The sequence below is a fragment of the Excalfactoria chinensis genome, chromosome 26, assembly GCF_039878825.1.
Source record: "Excalfactoria chinensis isolate bCotChi1 chromosome 26, bCotChi1.hap2, whole genome shotgun sequence".
NCBI lineage: Eukaryota > Metazoa > Chordata > Aves > Galliformes > Phasianidae > Excalfactoria > Excalfactoria chinensis.
This window is the reverse complement of record NC_092850.1, coordinates 327,753-345,854: the sequence shown is the minus strand read 5'-3', so window position 1 is coordinate 345,854 and position 18,102 is coordinate 327,753. Positions and strand designations below refer to the sequence as shown.

Genomic DNA, 18,102 nt, shown 5'->3' with positions numbered 1-18,102 from the left:
TGACTGATAGACTCGCCAAGAGCAGGAGACAGATCCACCAGCACTGAAATTGGGCCACGTCGGATAAAACAAGAGAGCCCCCCGTCTTTATCTCCCCCAGAATTATCTCTTTCTATCTTTGCTTTATTGGGGTGATGGTACGGGCTGGGCTCAGGGCAGAGGAGCAGCTGGGACAGAGCAGCTTTGTGCTGCAGAGGCTCTGTTGGCATCAGGGTGCCCTGCTGTGACCTGGGGTTGGCCTTGTATCGCCCCTATTCCCATTGTGCACACCTACCTCCAGCTGCCAATGACTTCTGGAGGTGCTCCTTCATGCCCCAGGGCAGGGAGGAAAGCAGCAATCCCTGCTCCCATCCCACATGGGATCCCCTTGTTCCCACCCCAAGTGGGATCCCGTTGCCACCCTTACAGCCCACATCCTGCTTGGAGCAGCATCACAGTGCTGACCCTCAGCTTGCTCTATGCTCAGCAGCACAAACATGGCTATTAAAGCACACCCCAAACCCCAGTTAAGCAGAGGAGATGCAAACCTTCACTCGCAGGATAGAAGCAACAGCTGCAGGGAAGGTAGATGTGAGGGCTGTTGTTCAGCTCCACTTCGGGCTTCCTGCAGGGGTTAAGTGCACGTTTGACAGCCCGTGGTGCCCATTTTCCCTGGGGGTGTAGCAGAGTGCAGTTATAGGGGGCTGGATCCATCCCCACTGCCCAGCAAGGAGCAGAGACAGCAAAGCACCACCACCCCACAGCAACACGAGGCTTGAGATGCAGCTGAAAGCACTGAAAACCCCAAGAGCTGAGCAGGGCTGAGCACAATGGGGGGACCCCAACTTGGGGGAAGCCACCGGGCCATGGCTAAGCCGACAGTGCCACCTGCTGCCACTGCACACCCATCCCCATCCCACACTGCAGCGCTGGGGATGGGCACAGCGGAAGGCTCTGCTTTGAAGCAGTTGCTGAGCTGCTCTTCCAGCTGCTCTTCCCCATCTTCCAAAGCATCCCCGGGGCATTCGGGTGGGAGCTGTGGGTGCAGAGCTGTGGCAGAACCACAAGGAGGAAACGCAGCCCCAGCCCTGAGATAGCTGCATTCAGTCCATCAATAAACCCACCCGACGTGCCACGCTCCTCTCTCCAACGCACAAAGTAGAAGAGAAGGGGCCCTTCAAAGCCTGCAAAAGTCAATTCAATTTTTTATTAAATATACATCCTCTCTTGGCACAAATCTTAAAATATAGAAACATTATATACCAAAGTGTCTTCACTGCAATAAAATAGAACTCCAGATCCAAGAAAAGCGGTCAGAAATCGACGCACGCACACACACCGATGGTGAGGACACGTCTGGACAAAAGGCATTTAACAGTGTTTGTGTTAATAGATGCATAGACCACACAGGCAGCGAGCAGTGCTGGGACACCCTGCATCCATCACTCGGTGCAGAGTGGGAAGCACCAGCCTTGCAATAGCAAAGGCTGTTGTGCAGCACAGCCCCAGACCTCCTCCTCTGCATCAGCCCAGGAGAAAAGGGCTGGATAATGCTCATCTTTGTGCCCCTGCTATCCTTGCCTGCAGCACAAGCTCTCCCCACGTTGCTTGCACAGAGCACAGCACCGCACAGAGGTGCCCAAAGAGGAGCTGATGAGCAGCAATGCTTTGCAGTGAGCCAAGGAAAGGAATCCAAGAACCTTCCCCAAACCTTGTGCCCCATCACTTCATGCCTTTACCTTCTTGCCCCGTTTAAAGGACTCCTTGCACGTGAGCAGGACTGTGATGGGGATCCCTATCAAAGCTCCGGTTTTGTCATTTTAGATGCATTTTCATTGGACCTGATTTTCTCGAAGTGCAAGTGCAGAACTAAAGGTGCAGAAGCAGGAAGAAAAGGCGAGGGAAAAAGCAACCCAAAAAGCAACGTGAACGTTTGGCAGCAATGCATTCGAGAAAAGGAAGACGCGTGACTTGAAAATTAAAGCAAGGAGCTGAATTTAGGGGGTAGTAAATGAGTTAGAAAGAAAAGAGGAACTGGAGGATATCCCTGTTAGACTGATCTGCTTTCTAAGAGCTCAAGGAATGGCTCTTGGCTGGCACACAGGCACCTCCCCTTCCCAATCACTGTGCCCAGAGCTCCTGGGCCATTCATTCAGGGCAGCACAGAGATCTGGAACGTATCTCAATTCATGCAAAGATTAAGAGAAGAGAACACCCTGTTTCTCTTCTTCTACATTCAGACCAAGGGAAAAGAAAGAACTATTGAGAACAGCCCGAAGCGGTGACACGGTTATTCTTTTGCCCAAGAAATTAAAGCACCAAAACAACCACAGACTGAGTTCAGATCTCTCTCCGAATAAGCGCTCAGCCTGCAGAACTTGGAGGGGTGTGTTTGGCCAACAGTCCACTGAATTAAAATCAGGTGTAGCTGCTAATGAAGGAACAACTCCCCTCGGCTCAGCTCTTCTAAGCCAGGCTGTGCTTCAGGTCTCCATCCTCAGCTCAGCCCTTGGGCTCCAGCCAGGCTGCAGGGTGTCACAAACCATCCCCTCCATAGGATTCCCATTCACCAACACTCCAGCTGCATGCCCAGCATGGCAGGAGGTGCCTTGTGAGCCCCTCTCCCCCCATTCAGCCCCACAAACAAGAGGGCAGCCATGCAGTGTAAACCCTTTCTCAGTCAGTACCCAGGAAGAATGAAGCCACCTCTGTTGCCACAGGGGTTCGGTGACACTCAGCATCTCATAAGACAAGATAAGACAAGCAGTGCTTGCCCCAACCACATACCGTAGTGCAGAGCACAGGAGCCTGCCTGAGCTTGGAAAGCACAGCTCAGCTTCCTCTGCCGTCACTACAGAACTCATCTGTGCAGAAAGGGCTGTGCTTTGAACCAGCAGCCTGCAAGCTGAGTGAGAACTCAGTGTGGGCTGTATGTATGGTGGGACATGCAAGCACACACCTACAACAGCCACTGCTGACACTCCTCATTGCTGGTCTGCACCTCCTTCCTGCTGAGATGCCCCAGCCTGGCCCTCACCAGGCCAAGTGGGACCAAAGCAAGAGCAGAAGTAATTGGCTTCTCCATTGGAGAAAAGAAATCAGAGCTCTTGCAAAGGACTGAACGTTTCACCCAATGAAGAAAACAGCTGATCATCTTCCATTAGCAATGGAGTAAGAAGATAGAGAACTCATGGTTATCATCTCTAACGACTCGTATAACGACACCTAACATTTAATTACAAGGTCAGGTGGTGACTGCAGTCAAGTTTCACAATGGAAGTCATCATTGGTGGGCTCAGAGGCAGAAATCACTGAGGTTCATGCCCTGCCCATCCACAATCATAACAGTAGGGTCGATCCCCGTGTCCTGGAATCAACGTGCACACTAACACTGCAGGATGCTGCCCGCCACATCCACCAAATGGAAGCACAAGTGCTCAGTTCCTAGGGAAATATTTGGCATTAGAAGCGAGTTATGCTCCCAAGAACAAGTGCAAAGGCAAAAGAAAGGAAAAAGCTATTCCTACCAGTTGTGCAATTACCTCCATTCCCATTAATAAAGCCGTGACACGAGGCTCAAACTACAGTGACTAAAATATATACACCAGAGAAGGACAGCTTTTAAATGATGCCTTATTTTTCTTTTATACGTTATCTCCCTTCTACATGGGCTGTATCAGCTGGAAAGGGATTTTTCATCTTGGCTTGTGGAATGGGATTCCCAGAGAACTCTAAAGCTTGTTGTGACCTCTCGCACTCCCAAATTGAATACTGGAACAGAACATAAAACAAAGCCACCTTCAGATCTCCACTTCCTCCGAAGCCTGACTTGAAATAGAAACAATGAAAGGTATTCTGCAGTTCATTTTCAAATTGCAAATGGAAATGATTGGCACTAGACGTAGGTTTCAAGGGGTCGGTACCGACTGTGGAGCCCATTCTCCTGAGGACACCATCTGGAAGAACTCGAGGATTGAAAGCAAATAGGTTTGGGTATGGACTAAGAACACAGCAGGCACCAAAGGACAGTGAGGTTGTAGGGAAGCAGGGCCACCAGGCTGCATCCAACAGACCCAAACAGCCTTTGGGGGCAGCTCAACTTGCATCCATTGTGCATCTTTGAGACGTTTGTTCCTGCGACGCGCATAAAGCAGCAGTGATAATACTGAAGGACATAACTGCTGGAAATTGAAGCCATGCAGCAGTTCCCTTTCTTACTTAGGGCACTACAGCCTGCCAGATCCCTCGGAGAACAGCTGCCTTTAGGACCATGATGACAACAGAAGGGTTCTGAAGACCTGAAAGCACTACTGTGGTTTGATCCAATCCAGTCTGTGATTCCAGGCACAGCCCCCATCAATGACACTGACGACAAAGATGAGAATTTGATATACAAAACTGCTCACAACTTTCCTCCCCTGCTGCCTACAGTCTTTGGTAACCTCAGGGGAACGCTGCACGCAAGGGAGATTTAATACAACTCAACCCAGAAATGAAAAAGAACATCTGAAAAGGGGCAGAACTTCCAAGCAGAGCTCACACAACAGCTTCCAGAAGAAAAGAATTGACCGGGACCTGTTCAATCCTGCTGTGTCCTGTTTTACAGAGCTCAGTGCTTGCAGGTCAGAGGAACGTGGAATTGCCGACACATTAACTGGAATATTGCACTTGGCAGACTGCCTTCCAGCAGTGCAAAGGAAGAACCGCCTTCCAGGAGCTGTGCTCACTTCCCACATTCAGAAGTTCATTCCAACAGCACTGAGTCCTGTCTCTCTCTCTCTCATCCCCACTCCATCTACCCAGAGAGCAGACGTGGAGAGCAGCAGCACTGTTGTTTGTTTTGAGAGGCTCCACTCTCAGCATCAAAGGACAAGGCAGAAGGACGAGGCAGCTTTTGTAGAGGACACACCGTTCTGTGTGAAAGGATTTCACTTAGGAAAGGGTTTAGTTGTGGGTTGAGGTTTCAAAACAACACGGAGGCTCATTAAAAACAAAAGAAAACCAAACAACAGCACAAAAGGAACAAACAAACAAAGAAGGAAGGTGAGTTCTCAGCTGCGGGAGAGCACGTACAGAGTGAGGGAATGCTAGCATTGCTCTTTCTACACGTGTGGTACTTTTCTCCAGCGAGGGCTGTGGGGGATTAAGCTACTACCTTTCAACATTAGTGCTGTGCTGTAATTTACGGAGAAGGATCTGCGTCAGGTCAAAGGTTGTGAAGCTTATTCCCACTGCAATCGGACCTTTGACCCAATTCATGCTGAGTCCTTTGTACAAACCACGGATTAGTCCCTCTTCTCTTATAATCTCCTGCATGGTGAGAAGGATGGAACTGTACGTGTGTCCCATAACCCCCGCTGTCTGCATTCGCCGGCGAACCACATCCAGGGGGTAAGAAGCCGACTGGCCAATCAAACCCGCACAGGCACCGAATAGAAGCCGCTCCGGAGGGGATGGCTGTGATTTCCCACTGTGATCTGGGAAAGAGAAAGCAGCAGAGGGTGGAAAGCTCCTTGTCACAACTGTGTGACTGAGGTCAAGTGGGCCAAGAGCCAAAGAGAGGACCCAGCGCCAGGGCTGTTGGGATGGTGTTCCCAATTTGGATGTTAGCTGACTTGGGAAGTGACCACGTCCTCTCTGAGCTCCGGACTTGCAGGAAGGCAAGAGATAGAAATGCTGCTGTTCTGCAGCTTGCCCTCTTCTAAGTCAGGGATTGGGGAGAGGGAGGCACAGGGCGCACCCTGCACAAGCACAGAACTGAACAATTGGCTTCAAGGCCAGGACTTGCACCACACAATTCAAACACCTGAAATTGGCCAAAAGCCTTCATTCACCATTTTATTTGAAAGCCAAGAAAACAAAGGATCCATTACCTGCATGCAGTTTCTTCAGCGTCTCATAGGTGAAAAAGCTCAGCCCGGCGTACGGAATCACTCCAAGGATGGTGGGTGTAAATCCCCTGTACAGTGTTTTCAATCCTTCCTCCCGGGATATTCGGATGAAGACATGCACAATATTGCTGTACCTAGCACGCAGACACAGGAAAACCAAACCTGCGCTAGTTAGTGCCTGCACATCCGGGTCGTGTTTCCAATAGAGCTTTCTGAAGGATCAACAATTAATTAATTCAGCTCTGAGCTCATCAGGCAGCTCAGAAAGGATTTCAGAAACCTATCTGCAACAAGCCAGTCCCCAGCTCTCCTCCAGCCCTATTGCAATATGCTGTCCTCTCTGTTTGGTCTCCCCGAGGCACTGTGCCTGCTGGCCTCCTACCAAGCCAACAAGCAGGTTTTTCTAGGGAGGTTTTTGTGTATCCATCTCCTTCCAGTCCCAGGACTAACCGGGGCTTTGGGCATTTCATCAGCGCTCAGACCCACGCAGTAACAATGTTTATTAAACCAAAGGCTCTGAGCAAGAAGTGACCCAGAAAATGAGAATAAAACCATCTGACCTTAAAAAGAAAGCTCTGCGTTTGTTCGTGGTGGTGGTACTTGCTTTCATTAGGCACTTACATCTCCTTCGGAGTGACAGCCATTCGAGCACGGACCATATCCAAGGGGTAGGTTAACATGGCAGCCGTTGTGCCTGCCAGAGAGCCAGCAATGAATCGAGGAAAGGGTGTCAGCGCTCTAAAGTAAGGTGAGAGAAGAGACCAAACAGATCACCTGGAGATGGTAATGCGGTGTGGCTTTTCAGCAGGACTCTACCAGCTACCGAATCCCTTCCCTGTCTGTGTACTTCAGAGAGCTGGATGGGGACGGGTTGGAGCAGCTGTGGTTTGCCACAGCAATTCCAAACTGAGGTCTAAGAGGACACTGAGGACAGCACACCTGACCTGGGGTGTCTCAGACACTACGTGCCCAAGAGCAAGAGGCTCAGGCCACATGCACTTAAGAAGGGCTCAGCTAGCAGCAGAAGGCTGGGTCTTGTTGCTTCTCCTGCAAAGAAATGCTCTTTGCTTTGTCTGCCCACTCTCAGCATAGGGAAGCATTAACTCAACATCTAGGCCACTTCTTGCTCACGCCTCTAGGAAAAAAAAACAGAGTCCTCTCACAAAGGTCTCCTATGTGCAGGACTACAAACCCAGCCCATTGCTCAGCCCCATTGCAGAACACTGCTCTGCAAAAGCCATTGCAAAGAGGGGCTGCACAACCCTGCACCGAGAGCTTCCAGCCCAGCAGGCCTGCAAAAAGCAGAGATCTGTTCTCCCTCCCTGCAACCCACAAAATGCTCCATCCTCCTCTGCAAGGATCAAAGCTGCATCTTACTTTCCCTGGAAGCCGTAGTAGCTCCCCAGGAGCTGCTTGTACTCCTCGTGTGCGCAGAACTGAATGGCAGCATAAGGGATCACGCGCACCATGGTGGCTGAGTTCCCCCTCCAGAGACTCCAGAAGCCCTCGTTGAGGTAGGTGCGATAAATCAGCCTGTAGGCTTCCTGCAGGCAACGGAGCAAAGGTCAGATGGGACATCATGATAAGAGGAGCCCAAACAATAGAGGGGGAAAAGGTGACCCTATAGCTTAACCCCTCCAAAGCCCTCCTGCCCCCTAACCCAGCGAGCTGGTGTCAGCTGTTACAGCCCCGACTCCAAAATGAGACAACTGAAACCTCTTCTCTAGGGAGACTGATTCACATACGTTAGAGCAAAAACAACTGGGAATACAGAGCTTTACATCTTTGTTTGCTCTCTGAGGGGAAAGCACAGAGCTGGACTGGTGTGTTTTTTGTCCAACCCAAATTAATCTTCTTAGTATAAAACAGAAGCATTTGGATTATACATATTAGCACAGCATGCACGGAATAGCTGTAATGCACATGCAGCAGAACATCCAGCATGCCACGAGAGGGATCAGCACCCACATTCACATTTCCTATACACCCTGAAACAGCGCTGGGGGGGGGAAGGAAGCAACCACAGGAGGAGAAGGGAAAAGCTCAGAGTCACATCTGCTGCCACACCACAGGTAGGACCTGTAGAATGAGGATTGGGTCCTCTCCATGCTTGGCAATGGGCAAAAAACATCAGCAAGAGGACTATAAATCCTATCTCCAGTCCTTCCCTCTGTGCTCTTTCACTACGAGCGCTGCTCGTGAAACCCAGGTAAGTCACAAACAAACAAAAGATGCTTTTTAGGGTTGATATTACTACCATGAATCAAACACTTCAGGTGAATGGGAGACAGACACATCACCTCACCTTGGCAGAAAATCTTTTTGAAGACACTAAAAAGAAAAAGCGAGCGTTAGGTCTCAATACACTTAGATGGATCAAAGAAACCACAGGGCATATTTGAGCTCAGAAACACAATTAAAAGCGGAAGAATTAATGCAATAAACAAAAAGATGGAGATGCTTTGTAAGCAGCAAAGGCTGCCCCAAGGTGAGCGCTCACCAATGCTGCCCAACAGAGAAACAGTTCATTTCTCCATCTGCTTTTGCAGAAAGCACTCTGTTTGTCACTTCTTAATTTAAAGGGCTAAAAGAAGCAAATAACAACAGCAATTAAAGAAGGGCAGGAGCCAAGCACGGATTTGAGCAGCACATTTGCACACAGGTTGCAGCCTAATGCCAAAGTGCCGCCCGGAGCTCCACGCTACGATGGTTTCATCCTCGCAGAACCCAGATGAACACTCCGCTTCTTTTCTTGCATCCATTCAAATTGACAGCATCTCTTTAAGTATGTAACACGGGAGGCCTGGGGAAGCCAGCTTTATTTGGCAAGCAGCAGCCCTGCTTTGTAACATCCCTGCAGCAGGAAGGAAACCCAGGCGAAAAACCCGGACAGCAACGCTAATGAAACGTGGTTCCAATTAAGTCTCCGTTGCAGTTTCTTTCAAACTCCTTTGAGACTTGTAACCTCTCAAGTGTGTCAAACAATCACATGCAAATACATTTTCACTGTGCTGCTCCTTTATGCAATTCAAAGCTTTTTTTTTTTGGGGGGGGGGGGGGGGGTTAATAACTAAAACCAACCCGATAACCGCTCCGAGCTGACTCTGCAATGGAAAAGAAACCTCTTCCCATGGGAACTCAGTCCTCAGATCAAAGGACAACCTCCCATGTTTGCATGACCCCAAGATGCTTTCCCTCCTCACAGAAAGGGAACGGGGCCGTGGTTGAAGCCTCCAGCACAGCAACAGAGTGGGAAACCCACTGGATAGGAAATTGGGCAGAACGGGCAACTTTCAGTCATATCCTCTGCAGCAAGTTTAATGGGCCAAACCAAACAGGTCCTGCACAACACGCAGGGCTGGATGTGTTAATGGTGATTTATACGGACAGCTGATGACTCATCCCAATTCAACAGCTCCCATCCTGACATCCACCCTGACATCCCAACCTCAGATGAACCGCAATGCTCATTCTGCTGGGGAAGCACAGCACGTCCTCAGTGCTCACAGACACAGCCCACAGCTGCAGCCAGCCCAGGCTGAGCTCCTTTGCAGCCTCACCTCCCTCATCTATATCCCTGCCACACCAAGATTGGAAATCACGTCAAATGAAAGTCAATTTAAAATTAAATCTCGTCCAGGGATTACAGTAAACCTACCCAATTCATTTAATCTGGGATGTCAACTGGATTTAAAAACCCCTGGCCTCACCAAATGTTTATTCCACCAACTGGATGGGCCCTTCCCGTCAGGGTGATGAATACAGCTGGTGGCTCTCGTGCTCAGATGGGGGAACTGAGAGGAGCCCATGATAGGGCTGAACCCCAACCACCACTCCATGCATGAGCCCTTTCTATTCCAACTCAGTGTGTAATTGATGGTGATACTCAGCAAGCTGAAGGGTTCCAAAAAGCATTTTGCAATACAAAGCTAGCTATGTCAGCTTCACTGTCTCTTGTACACACTTCTCATAATCAACCTCAACTCCAATCACATTCAGCTGGAAGAAAACACAACTCTTATCAGAAAAATGCTGCACGTGTGAGCAAGCAGCTCCATCACCTCCTCCTACTTCTACCACTTAACCTCGCTCCCTTTCCCTCTCACTTTGTTTCTCCAAATTGAACAAGCACAGAAATCTGAAGTTCTACCACTCACCCCCTGAAATGCAGCTCTTCCACCATCCAGCTGCTCTGCACCCTCCCTTATTGCATGGAATGCTCACAAGCTGCAGCCAACTGTCCCCAGCCAGCAGTGCGTGCACCATGCTGCACTGAAATAGCAAAGCTCTTGCTGACTACCACAAGATCTGGATCCAGGAGCACCGTCCAGATGAACAGCTGATTGACATCTGCAATAATCCCACCAAGAACCAAACAATAGGTTTTCAGACTCCATGCGCTGTGGCATTGTGGCAGTGTCACCTCTCTGTCACATCCTACTCACTCCTTTCAGGTTGGGGGAAATTCTGGCTGAATACGTTTGGAGCTGGTTTGGTTTCTGTTAGCAATAAGGTCAGAGTAGCTTGCAAAAGCCCACGGGACTTACCCTGAAACATGATTTTTGTTCTATCCAATGGAGCTACTGCAGTTTTGGCAACGGCACCAGCCAGTGCACCAGACATCAGGGAGTTAAGCACTTTCTTCTGCTCCTGGATACCCTGAAACAAAGCAGTGTTCAGTGTGACACAGTCAATCCTAAAGAGGAGCTGTAATATTTTACCTTTCCTACAGCATTTCCTCCCACCCAGGGACACGGGTGAGCCAAACTCAGGTGTGAGCATCCACTTTATCCTGCAGTCTGTCCCATTAGCAAACACAAGCTCCACGATACAGCAACCCAATCACATTTCAGTGCTGTATCTCAACTCTGAATCACTCTAAATTGTTTTGTCAGGTTGTTTGCAAGGACTTCTCTGTCCCTTTAAGCCCAATGTATAAATGTTCCCTACCTGCTTTTGATTCTCTTGAGACAGCTAAAAAACCACGCAGGTGTTTTGGCAATGTGAACATTCCCTTCCAAACAGTAAATTCCAAGCACAATAAATTCCTGACCAGATCATGAATAACAAAGATTAGAAGAGTCTGCAAAACACAAAGTTCCAAGGTCTGCTTCTCTCCCTGCCTTCTCCCTGTTCAGATTTCCACAGGCAATCTGACTGCTTACGATTTAACCACGCGCAAAGGTGCATTTGTCTCTTGCCTTTCCACCAACACACAAACCTACTTTGTCCCCGAGATCCTAGGAATAAAACACGACAGGCTTCCCTCTATGATAAATGGAATGGAAGCGTTTCTGTTATTGACATTCCTGCCACAGCTCATATTTATAAAGCAGCTATCTTCTCGTAACACATGGGCAGAAAGCAAGTAAATGACTTGAAATCTAACACCGTGAAGGTTATGGGCTGAGAGACAAGCCAAGCTGAGGCTTAAGAATGTTAACTTCTGATATGCTTTGTGTTCTTGTGGAGGAGTTAACGCCTTTCCCCTCCCCACCAGCATGTTTCCCAGCTAAAACATTAGTTTTTTTATTACAAAAACACACAGAGGAGAAAATGGAAGGGAATCAATCTCTGCTGATCTGGTGTCCTGCGCACAGGCAGCACTGTGTGAACTTCAGACTGAGTTTTGGCTCCATTCCTCCAGCAAAGTCATTCCACATGAGCAAAAAACCTGAGCTAAACCAGAGCAAGGTTCAGCAGCACCTTCCCCTCCGGTGTTTCTAACGGGAGTCCGTGACAGCAGCGAGAGCAATGAGAGCATTGAGAGCATTGAGAGCACTGAGAGCACAACCCCTGGCTCTGTTCCCAGCTCTCCAACCTAACAAGACAAAACCTTGAACGAGGAGACAAACCTGCCTGCCTGTCAGCCCAGAGCCATGCCCAGCCCCTTCCCAAGGGCTGGAACTGCTCAGCCATCCTCAAAGCTCAGTTATACATTGCATGGTTTGGACATACACTGCAGCCCCTTCAGCACTCACAACCTAAATCCCACTGAGATGCTCCCCCTGTGGTCACTCAGCTCTTGGCTCATCCCATGGCACACAGCTCCCAAACTCTTGCTCATACCTCTGCTGGAAGATGAGCTGATGCAGTTGGCTCCACATCCTGCCCTTTGATATCCACTTGACCTTCTCTCACACCATTACCCATACCAGTTGCACTTCCAAGTGGGCAGAAGGGCTCTGGCTCCTGAATGGAAAACAAGAACAAAATAAGTGTTAGCATCAACGATAGCAAATACTCAGGTCATCAAATAGCTGGAAAGGAAGGAAAGGGACAACTCCAGCTTCCAGAAGGCCATCCTTGGAGATGCAACTGTGTGTATGACAGGGACGGGGCAGTGGAAGTGCTCTGGTGCTACCTAAAAACTGCTTCATTGACCATATCCATTCTTTTCTCTCCAAAGGAACTCAGCTGCAAGGTCCAAAACCAAGTGTATGATTTCTAAGTGTGAAGCAACCCACCCTGTTCGGTCCTCTTCCATTGCTTTACAGTGAACGTTCAGGTTGCCACTCATTTCAAGTGCTCTGCATCACCCGGATACTAGAAAAGGCATATAGAAATTTAAAACCCAGATCTGGAAAATGGAAATAAATATCCCTAGCATTACATCCCCAAAGGCTGCCACGAGGCACTGGGGGGTTATTTTAAGGGACAGACAGCTCCAGTGCCCCACACGTGCCATAAGGGCTGCACGGATGACATTACAGCAGCATGCTGAGCACAGCACATTGGTGGCTGCAGAGCTCCCTTCCTGCACAGCTGCAGTGAAAGATGGCCCTCCGAGCTCTGCATTGACTCACAGATGGTGTGTAGCTACAAAGATCTGTTCTCTAAGCAACAAGACTGCTCCGAGAGCCATCGTTCCATAGAGTTAGCATCCATTTGAGGAATGTGAGCTTTGGAAACCTGGATTCTCCAACTTCATCCTGCAGCAAGTTGCTTCATCTCTGCCCCATCCCATGCCTGGGAAACCCGAGGCACAAAAGCTTGTTTGAAATGCCACCTAAAGAGCTTTTATTTCTCCTCCTCTTTAACAATCTCCAGCCGTTAAATGCTTGTCAGCACCTCTCAGACTTGCTGACCTATTTTATTCTTTTCCCCCGCATCACTCTCATAAATTAGTGCCAGACTTCCCTCTCAAAACCCCCCTTTATTACAGCAGAGATATTAACACAGAGCCAGAGAGGGCTCAGCCTTGGCTGTTTCAATGCATGACCCATTGGTGGTGACGGAGCTGCATGCATCCCACACGCTCACACCCCTGCTATCCTTAACACCATTTGCTGGAGCTCCAGTTAGACACAGCAAGTTTACAGCTCCTGGGGGGTGTCTTCCAAAAGAGGAGCTCTCAGAATGCTGCTCAATTAACTCCACACTGCAATGAAAGAGAGTCCAAAGCAGCAACGTTGGCACTTGGGATGTTCCGTTGTGCAGATCTGGTCCCATCAGGCCACGTGCAAAGGCTTCTCACACGATGGAGGTGGGTCTTCATTGAGTTATCCTGATGAATGCAGCCTGCTGATGTTTCTAATTACTACCTGTCTTATTTCCGTCTCGTCTCATGGAGGTGGAACTGCAAAGCAGAGCCCTTCAGCAAAGCAGGGAGAGCTCCTGGGCTGATATTATCCCCAGGAGAAATGTAGGTCACAATATCAGATTGATCTCTACCAAAAATAAACCCGCCGAAATAGAAGTCGTGCTGCAGAGCTTTGGAATTCAACACGCAACTGTTTTAAAATGGGACTCTGAAGGATGACTGAGAAAGATGACTGAAAGGAAACCTCTAATCCTAAACTGCTATTATTAAGCTTGGACCTATTTTAGAAGATGCACACGCGTCAAGGCGATATCTGTTTACTCAACAGTCTTGTCTTTGATGCTATTCAGAGCTGTTTCTCCCCTCGGTGCCTCATGCCCTGATCCTACAACACCTGTCCACATATATGCCATCCCTATACTTGTGGAGCCTTAAACGTGAAAGCAGCATCTATTCCTTGCTGCCCCATTTGCTCGCTGCAAAGCAATGCAGCAGTGCCTTGTTTCGGAGGTGGGTTGAATGCTGACTTCTTGGAGTTACTGAGTTCTGCCTGTTGCAAGTGACGATGCACATCACAGACAGAAAATAAAGCTTTGCTTTTCACTTTCAGTCCAGATTTATAGGGCTCGGCCATTAGAAAGCAGACCTTATCTGGCAAATATATGCACACACATACCTATATGTGCATCAGACTGTTAAGCAACCCACAGAAACCCAACACGGAGCAGCTGGCCGTGCTCTTCACCCCTCACACTCCATCCAGGCCATACACATTCATTGCTTACAAAGCCATGGGAAACAAGAGAAAAGAGATGAGATGTGATTTGCTTTTTGTAACACACCGCTGTGCTATTTCAGTGGCTGTAATACAAACCCTCACTGCAGACCCACAGAGGACCCCCCCCCAACTCAGCAGAGCTGTCCCATCCCCTCGCAGGGTGGATCATCAGAAAGGAGAACTGCTGTTAAACTGAACACGAGTTCAAAAGTTGAAGAGGTTTAATGAGTAACACCCGTGGTGCTGTTACAGCAGAGCCCACGGCCAGCACCCAGCTGCAGCAATCAGAACACGGGGCACATAGGGGGTCACACACCAGGGCAGCCCCCATCCCAATGCTGAGCTCCATTGCTGTGCAGAGCAGCTCTGTGCTAAACCAAGCACCATTCCCTGCACTGTGCGAGGTGCACAGCATACAATCTGCATGTGGACACTGAGCACACCGTCACTCCTTCCCTGCTACCTCCCAGCAGCACTTAATGAATATCTGAATGAGTTCAATCATGTCAGATGGATGCTCCAACAAGTCTGACCTTCTGCCTTTCTTGGTGGTGATTCCAATGAAGAGGGCAGGTGAGACAGAAGCAGCTTATTCAGATGTCTCTCTCTTCCTTCCTTCCCAATAGGAAAGCAGGCAGGCGCCCATTTGCTGTCCAAAGCATGAGGGATATGAAGGGAAACAGCTCTGGCTCTCCACATTGGTGAATCCAATTCTGATGCTACTCCAGCCATTGCATTTGAGCATTCATCTGATGCTCCTGATAGAATCCCAGCCTGTCACAAAGCACAACTGCTCCTGCAGGAACGCCATCCAGCCAGCAGGAATACTGCAAAGCAAACAGCCACCAGCAGCAGCACCCACTGCTGCCCTCTGGGATGCACCCACTGCTCCCTCACAGCCCTGCTATGGGGCACCCAGCCCACCACAATCAAAGCCCCGTTGGGTTCCATAGAGGTGAAGTCACCTGCATGACTCCATCCAGATCCATCAGCTTCCTTCGTTAATTAAAAGCTATCTACTTTGGGATTGATCTCTTTTTGTTTCTTCTTTATAGTGCCATTAACGTCTTTGCATCACCAACATGGAGGTTCGAGTAGGGAAAAACAGAAAGCTGGGAGAGCTCTGGCAGAAACCCTCACACCCGCTTTCTTAGGCAGGCTGGAGTGAAGCAGTGCCCGGGGATGCTGCTCCATTAGGTTCCCTTCAGTTGTTAAACTGAGCAATTGAGGCTGACAGAGGCAGAGCAGCACCGCAATCACAGCCGCCTTAAATTCACCCTTGGAGCAAAAGCATCTCAGAAAAACCACAGGAGGAAGGGGATGAACTATGGCTGGCTGCTCCCCCGAGGTCCCCCATCGCCTTCCAGTTCGATTAAGGCATTAAAAATCAAACCCAGTGATGCCCTGCAGGCTCAGCTCCCATCAGTCACATTCATCTTCCGGGTGCATACAGATCCAATCCCAAAACACGAGCTAGGAGGAGCCTGTTGTGCTTTCCCTTTAAAAGTCTGTACAGGAGCTGTCAGCACAATTGGGAAGAGCCGCTGACAGCCTAATTAAAAGGCTCGCTAAATGACGGTACCTGGAAGCATTCTGTTTTTTGGAGGTTGCTTCCTTGCAAAGAACAAAACAAATGCTTCTCCTGCCTCCACTCAGATAAATGGATGCAGGATCCAAAACATGAACAACCCCCAGACAAGCAGGAGTTCTTTACCCAAAACTATTTCAACCAAGCAACCAATCATTATCATCCCCTTGCTGAAATCCCATCAGCAAAGAACAAACCCAAAGACTAAGAAGAAGCCACAGGTGGGCACTATTTCCTATAGTGCTGCTGCGCGGCCTGCTTGCACACAGTGCACACAACCAGCGCTGCTCAGCTGCAGTGCAGAGCTCAGTGCAGCTCTGCAGCCCAGCAGCACCAACCCACCCTCAGCACAGACACAACGTGCAGTGAGGAGGAGCAAAGTTAGCAGCAGAAAGTGATTGCTGGTTCCTGAGCTTCTTCCTAAGAGGAAACTTGTCTGACCTGCACCAAACCCATCTGCCCCACCAGATGAACACACTGCACCGCTGCTCGTCTTACATTCCAGGTGACCTCTGCACAAAACACACCCCGGCACAAGTTCTGCTGGGACTGCCCAAGTCAATGTGCATATTGCAGCTGCAGGTGCACAAAAGGCGATAGCTGCAGCTCCTGACTCATCCCGTGGTGCTGTCAAGGGCTGAAAGTCCTCTGCCTGAACCTGAAGCAGCTGCTGGGGCTGGAAAGATCCTGAGATGCATCAGCCTGGTCAGTCCTCAGCCTCATACAGAGCTGCTCTCTTTGAGACAACATTAACAGCTTCCTACACAATAAGCAGGGAGACAAAACCAAGTGCTGGGAGCTCATCGCTCTGCTGGGGTGGGAAGATGCTCAGAATGCAACCCTGTGCTTTGGGACACCCAAACATCCCATTATCTCACCCAGAGGAGGTCGGTGTTCCTCCATCAGCCCATTGGTTCCCCTGCCTGCTCCCACCGACACCAATCTGCTCCTCAGCACACACAGCCTTCCTCCAAACCGGAGTCATTTGGAACCCACAATGTTTTCAAAACACCCCAAATGCAACAAACCACATCAGAAACGCATCATAAAAACACACCATCTCCACAACCTGCTCTGCGATCAACGACAGGAACCAAACGAAGCTCCAAACCTTCTCTGTGCAATTAACTCAATGAGCTGCCAGCAGGAAGGCGGCAGTCAGCAAACAGAGCCATCCCGGACCCCTCCGAGCATGGATTTTAGGGCCATACAGTGCAGGCAGCATCACACACCCAGCCTGGGTGTATTAAACACAACCCCAGACCCTTCTTGCACGCTGGAAGGCAAAGAGGGAAAGCCGCTAAGTTTGGGCTCAGGCTGGAAAGAGATGAAAGCAGAAGATGGAAAGAGATCAGCGTTAAACACCTTCCACGTGCCCCCGGGGGCCCCCACGGCGGAGGTGGCGGGGACGGGCAGGGGATCGGCGGGGACACACGGCAACGGCCGGGCAGAGGGCAGAGGGACACAGAGAGACACAGAGGGACACAGAGGGGACACAGAGGACACGGCCGGCCCGCAGCCCGCAGCCGAGCCCAGCAGGACGCCGCTCCACACCGACCCGGACCGGAGCTGCGCCGTCCCCTCACGGCCGTTCCCCCCCACACAGCTCGGCCCCGGCCGAGGGGCGCACGGAGCGGTGACCCCGCGCGAGGCCGCGGCGCTACCACCCGGCCGTGGGTCCCGACGCGAAGCCGCGTGTCTCGCTGTGCCGCACCGCCGTACCCAGCGGCGGGGCCCGGCCCGGCCCGCACTCACCGGCTCCGCTCCGCTCGGCGCCGCCGCACCGCTGTCGCCTCCCGGCCGCCAGGCCTCCCCCGCAGCGCCCGCGGGAGGCGGGGCTTTCCCTATGGGACGGCCAATCGTAGCCTCGGCGCGAGGGGCGCGGGCGGTGCCGTGCGCGCTGAGTGGCTGAGCGGCGACAGACAGGCAGGCGAGGCAGCCAATGGGCGGCGGGATGGGCGGGCTGCGTTGGAGCGTCTGAAGAGAGGTGGGGTGCGCCCGGCGCTGCGCGGGGATGAAAGGCGCAGATCCCGCGCAGGACGCGCGCAGTTCGCGCCGTGTCCACGCGTGTCGTGCGACAGCCGTGAGCCGCGTCCCGCACGGCGCTGCTGTGCGCAGCCCCCACACGTGTCGCACGTGGCAGCGCCGCGGGTCACGCTCGGTTGTAGCGACCCCTGGGGCATCCAGCCCGTCCCTGGGTGCAGCAGCCCGAACCCGGCCCATTCCCGGCCCACGTGTGCCCATGGCGGCACGCCACGCAGCCGTGGCCCCGTCGGGCTTTGCCCCACAGCCCTTTCACCCCGATCTGTCCCTTCCCGGTGCC

General features: G+C 50.8%; 1 protein-coding gene across 3 annotated transcripts; it reads right to left on the bottom strand.

The window, feature by feature from the left end:
* Nucleotides 1-1,160: 1,160 nt before the first annotated feature.
* Nucleotides 1,161-17,605, bottom strand: SLC25A42 (solute carrier family 25 member 42). Of its 3 annotated transcripts, none has more exons than XM_072357495.1 (8): nucleotides 17,535-17,605; nucleotides 11,940-12,062; nucleotides 10,418-10,529; nucleotides 8,176-8,201; nucleotides 7,248-7,414; nucleotides 6,492-6,608; nucleotides 5,853-6,004; nucleotides 1,161-5,456 (listed from the first exon to the last, which is right to left on the bottom strand). In XM_072357495.1, exons 2-8 carry the CDS (start codon nucleotides 12,021-12,023, stop codon nucleotides 5,131-5,133), a joined length of 984 nt encoding a protein of 327 aa, XP_072213596.1. In that variant the 5' UTR covers nucleotides 12,024-12,062; nucleotides 17,535-17,605; the 3' UTR covers nucleotides 1,161-5,130. The 3 variants fall into 3 exon arrangements, with proteins under 3 accessions (XP_072213596.1, XP_072213597.1, XP_072213598.1); XM_072357496.1 differs by having other exon boundaries at nucleotides 1,174-5,456; nucleotides 10,418-10,520; XM_072357497.1 differs by lacking the exon at nucleotides 6,492-6,608 and having other exon boundaries at nucleotides 1,174-5,456.
* Between the last annotated feature and the right edge of the window lie 497 nt (nucleotides 17,606-18,102).